At 57.4% G+C, this 12,505-nt stretch overlaps 1 protein-coding gene across 1 annotated transcript; it reads left to right on the top strand.

The window, feature by feature from the left end:
• LMAN1L (lectin, mannose binding 1 like) lies at positions 1 to 11,604 on the top strand. The gene is made up of 14 exons (XM_068990970.1): positions 1 to 178; positions 2,713 to 2,867; positions 2,982 to 3,089; positions 3,181 to 3,239; positions 4,681 to 4,780; positions 5,152 to 5,272; positions 6,050 to 6,105; positions 6,729 to 6,861; positions 7,139 to 7,290; positions 8,191 to 8,265; positions 8,545 to 8,612; positions 9,485 to 9,608; positions 10,262 to 10,393; positions 11,479 to 11,604. Exons 1-14 carry the CDS (start codon positions 1 to 3, stop codon positions 11,602 to 11,604), a joined length of 1,587 nt encoding a protein of 528 aa, XP_068847071.1.
• Positions 11,605 to 12,505: the final 901 nt, after the last annotated feature.

Genomic DNA, 12,505 nt, shown 5'->3' with positions numbered 1-12,505 from the left:
ATGAGGGTGGTCCGTGGCCTGGATCCCTTGCTCTGCCTTCTGCTCCTCCTACTCCTGGACCCCCAGAGCCCTGAGGGGGGCCATCTGCCTCAGCGAAGATTTGAGTACAAGCTCAGCTTCAAAGGACCGAGGCTGGCATTGCCTGGGGTTGGAATACCCTTCTGGAGCCATCACGGAGGTAAATGTCGGGTGAGGACCAGCCTTGCCCAGTGTTCTTCAGAGCACGGGAGGGGCTGACCAGCTCCGGGTGGCCGTGACTGGGTGGGGAGTGGGCCTGCCAGTACAGCCACTGCCAAGACTGGGCCAGGCCTGGAGCAGACATGCCAGGGGCCCCAGCACTCCCCAGCCGACCTGTCTCCTGCCCCACCACCACAGCCCCACCCCTACCCGTCCGCCTCAGCTTCTCTTCTCTGCCTCTCCCCTTCTCTGCCCTGGGACTTCTCTCTCCTTCTCTTCTTGCCTCTCCTTGGAGATCCCTTCACCACCCTGCCTCATGGACCTGTGCACACACACACACACCTGCTAATAGGCTCAGACTCACAGACGCAAGGCAGCTTGGATCAGCACAAGCCGATCCTCTGGCGCTACACCGTCAGGCCGTGGCTGTCCAGGAGGCCTGGGGCAGCCTGGAGGGAGGCAGCCTCGTGGCTAGCTGTTTCACCAGAGAGGGCCCCAGCCCTGCCCTGTGCGTGTGTGTTGGGCAGAAGCAAGCAGAAGAGCATCTTAGCCCGTAAGTTGTATTCAGGGCCTTCCAAACCCAGACCTACAAACAATCTGTATTATACTCGGTCTTGTTCTAAAAAGATTTTCGAGGACTTATATGGACCTATGCAACTGAGAGGAATTTAGATTTGGAGTAAGCCAGAAGAATGAGACACAGTGTTAGGACTGAGGCATGAAATGAGTCCGAGAACATGGCTTACTGCCAAAATATATGCTGTGAAGCCTTCCCACTCTTCAGAGTTGAGCCATGAACCGGGTTTAGAGCCTCCTAGCAGCCAAACCGAAGAGAGAAAGCAGATCCATTGTGTATTTCTGTGTCTATGAGATGTAATGTCTGAAAAACAGCATCATTCCTAAGACCACAGCAAATATCCCTTTAAGAAGACAGGCCCTCTTAGCAGGGTTTTAGGCCCAGTTCTCCCTCACAAAGACCCAGGAGGTAAACAAAGGAGGAGGCTGCTCCCCGTAGCACAGAGCAGGCCCTGCCTCAGGTACAGGATGGTAGGACCACACTCGTTGTTCTGGGCCATGCCAAGTCTAGGGTGTTCCAGGACATATGGGGGAGCAGAAGCACATTCTTCAAGGTCACTCAGAGATATGCTCACTGTCCATTCACTCTTTCATCCTTTTATCTGGCTCACCCCCATGTCCTCTGTGCCCCGCCCAGAGACACAGGGCTGAGTCAGTTTTGAGGAGCCTGCAGTCTGCAGTGAGGTCCCCTGAACAATCCACCGGAGGCCCAGTGCAGAAGTGTGGCAGACGTGGGCAACCTCTGCCTCCTGCATGCCACTTCAGAGGCGGTGGTAGCTCCCAAGGGCTCCAGCCCTCCTGGCCTTGCAGCCTCTGAGCCTCCCTGCCCCCAGCTCTGGCCTCTGCTGAGCAAACAGGCTGGATTAGGAGTCTCCAGGACATGCTGGCAGGGTCTGGGCCCTGGGCCAGGTTCCAGGCTGGCAGGCCACAGGGGAGTGGAGGCAGCTGGGGCAGGGCCTCTGGCCTCCCTTCTCTGTTTCCTGCCAAGCCTGCCTCAGTTTCTTGCCCCTTCCTTCCCTCTCCCCCATCTCACCCACATCAGTGGTAATTCTCACATCCACTCCATCCCCACGGCCAGTCCCCTCCTCTGCTTTCATGCTTTCCCCACCTTGAGATGCCCCCTAGGTGCCCCCACCAGGAAGGCTCACCTCTGTCTGGACATACCCATGTGTCCACAGCCTGGAGCCCTGGCCCTCCGCCTGGTTATTCTCTCAGGGTGCTCCCCTGCGTTCGTGGTCTCTGGCTGTCCTTCCCCTCATAGGCCTCTCTTTCCTCCTCTGAGAACACAATGTTCCCATGCTCACTTGCTCAGTCATGTCTGACTCTTTGCAACCCCGTGGACTGTAGCCGCCAGGGTCTTCTCTCCATGGGATTCTCCAGGCAGGAATACTGCAGTGGGTTGCCATTCCCTTTGGACACAAATCTCTCTCATGGTGGAAATGGCTTGTACTTTGGAATCAGAGGGAGCTGGGTTCCCATTCATTTAGTTCCTTAATTTTTCTGAGCCTCAGCTTCCTCATCTATAAAATGGGGCCTTGGGACTTCCTGGTGGTCCCGTGGTTAAGACTCTAAGCTTCCACTGCTGGGGCATGGGTTCGATCCTTGGTTGGGGAACTAAGATCCCCCATGCCATATGGCCAAAAATAGTATAATAAATAATCAAAAGATAAAATGGGGCCCTATAAAAGCAAGCTGCACAGACTTGCAATGAGGCTTATGTGAGAATGCAGGTAAAGCACTCCATGTGTGTCTGGAGACTTTGTTGACCCTCCCTCCATCTGGCAAAGACCCAGTCCCCACTTCTCTGGTGGATTCCACTGTCTGACCAGCCAGCTTATTACCTATTGGCTGTGATGTTCCCTCCTTCTTCCTTCTGGAGCCCAGCCTAGACCAGTGAGAGAGAGCGATGGGGGAGTAGGGGCTGGTGGGGCCCAGGCCCTGAGCTGCCCTGGCCCGCAGATGCCATCCCGGGCCTGGAGGAGATACGGCTGGCCCCATCCATGCGGAACCGGAGTGGCGCTGTCTGGAGTACAACCCCCGTCCTCTTCCCTGCCTGGGAGGTGGAGATACAGATGAGGGTGACCGGGCCGGGGCGCCGGGGAGCCCAGGGCATGGTGAGTGGTCCCCACGAAGGCCCGGCAGAGGGGGTGGGTCAGAGAAGCTGGTGGTGAGCCCGGGGTTCCAGCGTCCTGCAGGGACCCCTGAGCTGAGCAGCTGTGGACCCACAGGCCATGTGGTACACCCGGGGCAGGGGCCAGGTAGGCCCTGTCCTGGGGGCGCTGGACCTGGGGGACGGCATTGGGATCTTCTTCGACTCCTCAGCCCAAGATGCCCAGGTGAGTGGTGGTCTCCTGCCCGTTGTCCCGCCCACACCCTCACCCTCTGCCCTGTGCCCGGGTCTCAGACTGCTTGTCACCTCCCACACAGAACAGCCCTGCCATCCACGTGCTGGCCACAGACAGACACATCCTCTATGAGCCGCTTGGGTAAGAGTCCACCTGGATTGGCCCCTGCCTCATTCCTGGGCTGCGAGGAGCTCGGTGGGTACCCGTGCAGCCCACACACAGAGAGCCCTCCTCCTAGGGTAGTGTGTCCTTGGTGCCCTCTCATCTGAGCTGATGACACTGCCCAGGGCCCTCCTCTCACTAGGTCCCAGCCAAGCCTCCTCCAGGGCCTGGGACCAGGGTTGGCTTGCTCTTCTTGGGAATTACTCCACGGAGTCCTCAATTCAGTGAACCCAACAGCCCCAGGGCAGCGGGTGTAGTGAAATGACGCAGGGTGAGGCCTGTGGTCAGTGTTTTCACTCCCATCATCTCCTCTTGACACTCTTGAGAAGTGGGGATTATTAGGCCCCAATTACAGGTGAAGATGTTGAGCCCAGAGAGGAGAAGTGATTTGCCCCAGGTCACACAGCTGTGCCCGGAGCTGAGATTTGAAGCCAGACTTGCCGGTGGAGGGTCCACGCCCTTTCCTGCACCAGCTGCCTGCCCGCCTGCCAGCACTGTCACTTTCTCTCCAATGACATGGCTCCCCATCCCTCCGCAGCCAGGATGCCTCCTCAGTAGCTGGGCCAGGTCATCAGTGTCTCTTAGCACATCTCTCTTAGCTCATAACAATTAGAATAATTGCTAACATTTATGACCTGAGCTTACTGTACTCCAGGCACTACGCCAAGCACTTCAGGCTCATGGCTTGGTTAACCCTCATAACAATGTTATGAGATAGTTTCAATTATTATCCTCATTTTAAAGATGGAGGATCTCGGGTTTGGAAAGGTGAGGCAACTTGCCCAAGGTCACAGGGGCTCAGAGGGCAAACACACGCCGCCGGGGCCCCTTCCCCTGCTCGGTGCTGCCCCCTCTCGGCCGAAGGCGGTGGTGACGGGCTCGCTGCCGTCAGAGCTTCTGTGTTGTCCACGAGCCCAGACACACTCAGAATGTCTCAGCACTCCTAACTCTCTGGACCAGCTGCTTCACCCCCGCGGGGAGGCGGGCTGGTCATATTGTCCTTGGCTGCTACGATGGGTCTCGTGCTGTCTGTCCTGCTATGGGTCAAGAGTGGCAGAAAGAAGAAAGAGAAGCCGTACCCGGAGGGAAGCCAGTGGGAGAGCATGGAGGCGGTGGTGGGCCTGTGGGATTGTGGGTAGAAATCCCACTGTTGGTCCAGGCTGAGCCCTAGGGAAGCGTCCCAGGGCGGGCCTCGGCCTCTTCTGTGGATTCCAAGTCCCAGCATTCTGCCAGGCAAGGCTCACTTTCCCGCTCCTCTCTCTTCTGGTGCGAGAGCAGAATACAGCAACGGATGCTGGAGCTAGACCATACCAGTGGGGGCGGGTGGCACTGCAGGCCTAGGCAGCACGGCCTCTGGGACCACCCCTACTGGTTAGGCCTTGGGTCCTGTGTGGCCCGGCTGGATTCCAAGTGCCCACAGGGATGGAGGCAGCCTGCTGCTGGGCTCCTGCCGCCAGGACTTCCGGAACCGGCCGTACCCCTTCAGAGCACGGATCACCTACTGGGGGCAGAGGCTGCGTGTGAGTCGTCCCTCCTGCCTTTGTGGGTCTACTGGGGCAGGAAGTGCAGGTTACAGGGCTCAGAGCTCTATGGATTCCCACGATCCCACAGACACACCTGTGACAGCACACGCGGTCCCTGGCACACACGGGCAACACCGATAGGGATCCCTGCTCTCTACACAGACTCTTAACTTGCCTCCAGCACATGCCTGGGAGAGCTGGCACGAGCCCAGGTGTGCGAGCCCCTCCATGTCCCTCTGATTCCAAGCTGCCCGCCCGCCTTCCAGGTCAGGGAGCCAGTGAGTCAGGTGGGGACACTGCCCCCGCTGGGGCTGGGGGAGAGCAGCGGGCTCCCCCTGTGAGGGACTCATGCCCTCTCTGTCCCTCAGGTGTCCTTGAACAGCGGCCTCACTCCCAGCGACCCAGATGAGGTCTGTGTCGATGTGGGGCCCTTGCTTTTGGCCCCTGGAGGTTTCTTTGGGGTCTCGGCGGCCACGAGTATCCTGGCAGGTGAGGGCCTTCTGGGCAGAGGAGCGGTGCCCACTGAACACCCCTTCTAAGAAGCACTAGGGTGGGGCCAGCCAGTTCCTCACTGTGGGACCCAGGAAAGCCACAAACCCTCTCTGGACCTCTGTTACCATCCGGGGAAGGTCGTGTCTGCCTTGCAGAGTTGATGAAAGTCTCAAATGCGGTAAAACACGAGTCACTTCCATGTCACTGTTGGCTCCACAAGGGTCCCTAGCTGGGATCTGTGGGGCGAGAGGAAGAGGGGCAGCTATGAGGGACATCTAGGAAATGGGGCAAAAGGATGTGATGTAACACAGAGCCTGTGGAGGAACTCAGCTGGAGAGCAGGGTGCAATCAGAGGTGGCGTCCTGGAATGCCAGGACTTCGGTGTTTAGATGCTAGGCACTGGGGAGCCATGGCAGGTTTCTAAGGAGGAGAGTGACGTGGTCAGAATCATGAGGCAGCGGCGGCCCCTGTGTCGTTCCTCTGCCAGGAGCAGCCAGGCTCCGGGCCTGAGGGTATTGCTCGGCCTGTGGCCGTGGCTCTAGTCAGGACCAGTTTTCCCATCCACTGGGGGCCCCCCTCTCCTCTCTGTTGGAGTCAACCCTCACAGCCCACCTGTCTGCTTATCTGATCCTCACACCTTTCCTATGAAGAGAGGCAAGATGAGGGTCAGAGCTGCTCAGTCACCCAGATCTCTTGCCTGCCTGGAACATAATGGAGGCCGGGGGTGAGGGCTGAGGGAGTGAGTTCCCTTCCCTTCGCTGCCCTGCTTTCTAGATGACCACGACGTCCTGTCCTTCCTGACCTTCAGTCTGTGGGAACCGGCTCCAGAGGTAATGCTGAACCTGGGCCTTCCCTGGGGGGAGGGCTGGGGGAGAAGCAGCCCAGTTATCCCTCCCCTCCCCTCCGCGGATGCTCTGCTCATGTCCAGCTGTCAGACCGGTCATTCCAACCCTTCTCTCTACCTGCTTGCGGAGCTCTACTCAGGCCAAGCCTTGTGCTGGGAAGTGCTGGGGGCCAGAGGTGACCCAGAGCCAGGCCCTGTCCTCAAGGAGCTGTGGGAACACCGAGGGGTCCTAACCAGCCAGGGGAGCAGGAAGACAGCATGGCAAAGATGAGCCTGAAGGAACAGAGGGAGTGGCAGAGACAAAGGCCTGAGGGCGCTGCTGCGGTCTGGGCCACAGTGGCAGAGACGGGTGTAAAGATCGGCAGTGCAGCAGGGCTGGGAGGACTGGGCCTGGTGTCTGAGCTGAGGGAGAACTCGGTGTGTGTGTGAGAGTGTGTGTGTGGGTGTGAGTGTGTGTGAGTGCGGCGGAGGTACAGCAGGGCTGGGAGGACTGGGCCTATGCCAGGGTGACTGGTCAGGGAGGGGACAGGGCTTGAGGGAGGCCCTGTGGGAAGATTCCTCTGGCCCGCCTCTGGGTTTGGGGCCAAAGTTTGTGTCTTCTTTCTCCAGCCTCCCTCACAGCCCTTCCTGGAGATGGAGCAGCTCCGCCTGGCGAAGCAGCTGGAAGGGCTGCGGGCAACGCTGGGCCTGGGCACCAAGGAAGACATGACTCCAAAGCTGAACTATGGAGTCCAGGAAGATGGTAGGGACCCAGGGAATAGGCAGGTGGGCCAGAGACTCGATTGAGGGTCACAGTATCCTCTTCCCTTCAAACCAAGAGCCCTTTAACCAGCGGGAAGGGGGGCGCCTGAGGAGGCTGTACCTAAGCAGGCTCTGCCCCACCACCCAGACACATCTTTTCAGGGGAGAGTCTTGGAGGCAGAAGCCACACGTTTCTGCCCCTCCAAGGCGGCTTCAAAAGACAGGCTCTGTTGCCCACCCCAGTGGCCTGGCTGTCTCCACTCTGCCCCGATCCCCAGGGGAACAAAGCTCCGGCCTGGAGGAGACACTGCACAGACACAGCCAGATCCTGCAGGCCCTCCAGGGCCTCTCCAAGCACTTGGCACAGGCTGAGCGGCAATGGAAGCAGCAGCTGGGGTCCCCAGGCCAGATCAGGCCTGAGGGAGGCTGGGTGAGTGGCCCCTCGAGCACCCAAGGGTCTGCCTACAGGCCCGGCAAAGCCGAGCTCCATAGGCACCGGATCTGATGACACCAGTGAGCTCTCTCTGTCCAGAAAGAGGGGCAAGCACTCTACCCAGGAACTTGTCTCCCCCAAGTCTGGAGAGATACGAGTGTGTGCATGCGTGCCTAGTCACTTCAGTCGTGTCTGACTCTTTGTGGCCCCAGGGACTGTATCCCACCAGGCTCCTCTGGCCATGGGGCAAGAATACTGGAGTGGGTTGCCATGCCCTTCTCTAGACCTTCCTAACCCAGGGATCGAACTCGCATCTCTTTTGCATTGGCAGGTGTGTTCTTTACCACTAGTGCCACCTGGGAAGCCCTGGAGGGAAAGGAGGGCAGGGGTGAAATGCTGCAGGTGGCAGTGTGGCATGGATCTGCCAGGCGGGGGAGTGAGGTGGGGGTTGGGGGTCTTGGCACAAGCAAAGGCCCACAGAGCCCATGGCTGGGGCTGGGGAAAGGAGTTGCCAGGTATTTAGATGCGGATCTCTAGACAAGTGACAAAAATAGACTGGGTGCTTATTTGCATGTAGCTCCACACGTGATCTGATTCACATACGCTTGCTTAATGCTCAGATGCACCAGAATCCTTGTTTCCCCTCCACTGCCATCCTGGCTTCTCCCCCAGGGAATCACGTCCCGTGGCAGACCCAGCCTGGGGCCTGAGAGCTGAGCTCAGTCAAGATGTTAGATGCCGAGCAGAAGAGGCCAGCGGCTCCTGTGAGCTGGGCTCTGGTAGCTCGAGGTTTGAACCGTATCCTCAGGGCAGAGCAGCTGAACCTGGGCTGCTGGAATAGGGCAGAGGGAAGGGACCAGGTCCTCCAAGGCCATGTCTCCCTGGTCCTACCACCAGGCCCAGGACTTCCCCTGCCAGGCTCCACCCACCCCTGAGAGAGGTGGCTCCCTCTCCAGGCCACTGGGCAAGATGGCAGCTCAAGCTCTGGGAGCTGACTGGCTGGGACCTCGGTTGGGGTGGGGATGAGGAGGGAGGGGGAAAGGGGACTTCTCAGGGAGAATGGTTTGGGAGGAGCGGAAAATCAGAAGCCCCGATGCAAAGGGTCAGATAAACCTAGTGTATCCAAAATGAGGGCCCAGGTAATGGAGTGAGGCCTCTAGAAGGAAGACGGCTGCAAATCCCTGGGGAAGGTGAACTCTAAGAAGAGGGGCTGTGCCCTGGGCCCTAGAGAAGAGGCTGCTACCCCTGCAGGACTCAACCAAGGTCAGTGCCCTACTCCATGGACAGCGGACTCTGCTGCAAGACCTGCAAGAGATGAGGTAAGGGCACCAGGAGAGGAGGATCCTGAGGGAGAGGGAAGAGGAGTGCCCACCCGCCAACTTGCTTCTCTGCCTGAAGACCCCCTCATCAGTCCTTTAATACTTTTCATCATCTCCTGAGCAGCAAGCACAAAGCCTGGAAAACAGGGAGGGGCTAGGGGCAGAGTTAGGTTTGTTGAACTGAGCTGAATTTAACTGAATCAAGTTTAAAGTTTTGAAACTCCTGGTTTAAACGCAACTCCCTGAGACATTCTCACCCCAGGGAGGGTTAGTAAAATTGAGCCTTCCTTCAGTGATAGCTTCTGGAAGGAGGGTACATTTTGAGGGGGTTCTTGGAGGGAACACAACCAAAAGCAGGCCCAGCTGGGGGATGGGCAGTCCCTGACTTCATTTTACCCACCTCCGGCCCCTCAGCATCCCACTCTAGGCCCAGGCCTCTGGAGTTACCCATGGAGCCCTAGGGGCAGGGGGTCACCTTGATGCCATCCATGGGAGGAGAGGGGCTTCAGGCTGCATACTGTGGCTGCACCCTAACCCTAGCCCTTCTCCCTACGTCTAGATTCCCTGGGGCTGGGGACATGAGGAAGAAGAGGATAATAAATCCCTGAGGGCCAGGGATGGAAGGCAGAGCCCAGGGACCCTGGGGTTGGGATGGACAGCTTAAGGGAGATGCTTCTCTGAGCTAAAGTGTCTCAAGGAGAAGCTCTGGGTTGGGGGGAAGACCACCAGTCCCCAAAAGGGGCCTTATGGGTGGTGCCTGGTTCCTCGCCCAGGTGCTGCCTTTGAGGATTATGGGAAATCCATGATCAGGTACTTTGGGTGCAATCAGAAGGGATAATGGGTTCTCTCCCTTGGTTTCCACTCTGTACCAGAGATGCAGCTGCTCACATGGCCTCAAGAGCCCAGGTCTTCTACCTGCCTGTGGGCACCAAGCACCATTTCTCAGAGCTGGCCCAGATCCTGAGCCTCCTGCAGAAGGACCTGCAGGGCCCAGCGGTGAGAGGGACAGGAGCGAGGACCACGCGGCTCAGCCTCCCTCTAGCACTTCCACCGCCCCAAGCCCCTCCTGCCTTTGCCCCTCCCCCGGGACTCCTGGCAGGCACACCTGTGTCCGTGTCTGTGTGTGCGTGCACACGGGCATGCAGGCACACGGACTGCATCTTCTCTCTGCCTTCTCTGCTCTCTGGAGATTCCCACAGACTGTCAGTACCAGCAGGGCCCTGGAGATCACTTGGTCCAACTCCCACAAGGACCAGAAGATAAATGGGAATGGGCTGTGGCCAAGATCATTCAAAGCTTGGTGGTGAAGTCTGCTCTCTCCTGTGCCCTCCTCCATCTTGCTCTTTTCCTCGCCCTCTCCATCACCTTGTCTTTTGCTCTGTATCTCTCTCTCACTTATCTCTAGAGCCTTCGGCCCCTTGAAGATCCCAGGTCCCAGGCCCTCCTGGCTGTTCCCACAAATAGGGACATAGGAGCTGGGGTGGGGAGGCAGCTTTCTACCCTACCCCCTCTCCGAGTTCCCTGGATGACAGCCAGGGTACCCCAACACTGAGAGAGGGAAACAAAACCCCACAGTGGTCCAGATTCTAGGTCCCTTCCCTCCTTCTGAGTAAGAAGCTGATCTAAGATCTTAGAACATCTCTTTTCAGAGAGCAGCAGCCAAGGACCCTCGCTCACCTGGCAGGTCCCCAAGGGTTTCCTCGTGCCTGCAGCCTGGCATCTTCCTGTTCTTCCTCCTCATCCAGACTGTAGGCTTCTTCTGCTATGTACACTTCAGGTGGGTGTTCCCATGCGCAGGACTTCCCGCACCTACCTGGCATCTCTTGGGTCTGGACCACAGAGATTCAGTTTGAGAGAGGGGATACTAAGGTTCCAGTGGGGAGATCCACATGGCCCACCAGCTGGCAAGGAGCAGTGCCCAAGTTAGGGCCCATTTTTTCCATAGAGATGCTGACTACCTGCTCAGCTGCTGGTCCCATCTGAGTCCTCTCTTCACAGAATTCACTCTCTAATGTGAGAAGCTGACAAGTAACTAACAGTCACATCCTTTGTGATCAGTGCCATGACAGCAGGAAGCTCAGGGGCTTAAAAAGTGCTGGAAAAAGCACTAGAGCCAGCTTGGGGGGATCAGGGAATCACCTGGAAGGGATATTTGATATGGATCATCAAGGCAACTAGGAGTGTTTCAAGCCCAACAAGATAAGTAAAAGCATTGATGTAGAGGAAACACCATGAGAAAAGACATGGAAGCGTGAAAAAAAAAAAAAAAAAATATATATATATATATATATAACTTTTGGAGAAAAAGTGGCAAGTTCAGTACTGCTAGAGCTAAATGTTTGTGGAACTGGGCAAAGAGAATTTAAAAGTTTGGGGGCATGTCACAGTTTCTGCTTGATGAATGTTTGTAAACGAGTAAGACACTTAGAGATGTAAGATGTGCTAAGGAGCTCAGAAATGGGGCCGTCGTTGTCGGTGGTATTTCAAGACAAAAGGAATCAGTACAGGCTGTGATGGTCCTGGAGGAGGAGTGGAGTATGCTGAGCTTCAAAAGCAGAGTGGGAGAGGAGATGGCCTGCAGCTGCGCAGAACAGCAAAGGTATGAGGGTGGAAATGATGACAGGCTTATGTTACACAGGAGTGTGATGGTAGTCATAAGGCTGGAGCCACCTGGACAGAATTTGAATGCCAGGAAGAAAGTGTGGTACTGATGGAGCAGACCAAGGGTGTCATAGAAGTTCTCAGAGCAGGGGGTGCTGTGGTCCAGTGAGTGTAGGCCGGTGAATGCAGTAAATATAGAGCCTGGCCTCAAGGACCCAGAAGGGAGAAGCCCAAGTGACCTTCTTCTCTCCCTGGCAGCAAGCAGAAGCTGGACAAGGGCCTTCAGGACTATTTGTCCACATGCAGCCTTCCTCTGAGTTCTACACCACAAACCCCCAGGGTCCTGGGGGCTCTTCGGAGGCAGCCCTTCTCCCCCAGCATACAGGTGTGACCTACTTCGAAGCCCTGATGAAATGTCCACTTCTCATCACTAGGAAGTCAACATGTACCTGGGGGTGGACGGTTTGGCTGGTGTCTTCTGCCCCTGGGTACCTAGCCCCTACCCACACCTTAGCTTCTGGGGACATCCACCTTTATTAAAGGCAATTTCCCTTTCCCCATGCTTTGATATGCTCATTTACCCTCCAGCATCACCTTAATCTCTGAAGACTTCAACTTCTTCCAGATGGTCACTGGGAGTGGGCTCCAAGCAGGCACGGAGGCCCAGGGCTGGCTTGACTGCCAAAAAACCAAATACCCCATAGGCCTGAACTCGGGACTATGGTGGGAGATGGCATCACAGTTGTGCATAATTCTGCCCCAAATTCACCCAAAACAAGGAAGGGTGCCTCCAAGTGCCCTTCCTGGTCTAGCCCAGCCAGCATCACCATGAACTCTCTCCCTGCTCCAAGGGTCAGCAGGGCAGGCGCGTGACCGAGAACTCTGAGAGGCAACCCATGGAGCCATAATTGGGATTCCCCACTCTCTGGTCTCCCTCCCTTTCTCAGCGTCAAGCTCTTTGGGCAGCTGCTAGGGCGGCGGGTTGGAAAGGTTGGGGTAGAGCCCAGGGCTACTCGCACCTCCCCGCTGAAATCCTAGTTAGCCACCGGGGGAGAAGGAAGTAGGGATAGGAGGGTTCTGGGGCGCATAAAAGCACAACTCATTCCCCTGGGGAGCGACCCCCCCCCCCGCCCTGCCCTCAACAGCAGCCCCAATCCGTTGCCGCCAGTGCCCAGCGGAGCTTGGCATGGAAGGAGGCACGCTGGGGAGGCGGGAGTGAGGTGCAGGCACGTGGTCCAGTCTGCTCAGCCCCGTGCATGCCCCCCGCCCCCTGTGAGGAGGGGTTTGGGGCT

The sequence above is a fragment of the Capricornis sumatraensis genome, chromosome 19, assembly GCF_032405125.1.
Source record: "Capricornis sumatraensis isolate serow.1 chromosome 19, serow.2, whole genome shotgun sequence".
Taxonomy (NCBI): domain Eukaryota; kingdom Metazoa; phylum Chordata; class Mammalia; order Artiodactyla; family Bovidae; genus Capricornis; species Capricornis sumatraensis.
The sequence above is the reverse complement of the archived record's forward strand: the minus strand, read 5'-3'. Positions and strand labels throughout refer to the sequence as shown.

What these genes read in the sequence shown, in the direction of transcription:
- LMAN1L (XM_068990970.1), top strand. Translation starts at nt 1, where the DNA reads ATGAGGGTGGTCCGTGGCCTGGATCCCTTGCTCTGCCTTCTGCTCCTC. An exon ending in ACTGGGGGCAGAGGCTGCGT is followed by an intron (nt 4,781 to 5,151) that starts GTGAGTCGTCCC and finishes TCTGTCCCTCAG; the next exon opens with GTGTCCTTGAACAGCGGCCT. An exon ending in AGGACCTGCAGGGCCCAGCG is followed by an intron (nt 9,609 to 10,261) that starts GTGAGAGGGACA and finishes ATCTCTTTTCAG; the next exon opens with AGAGCAGCAGCCAAGGACCC.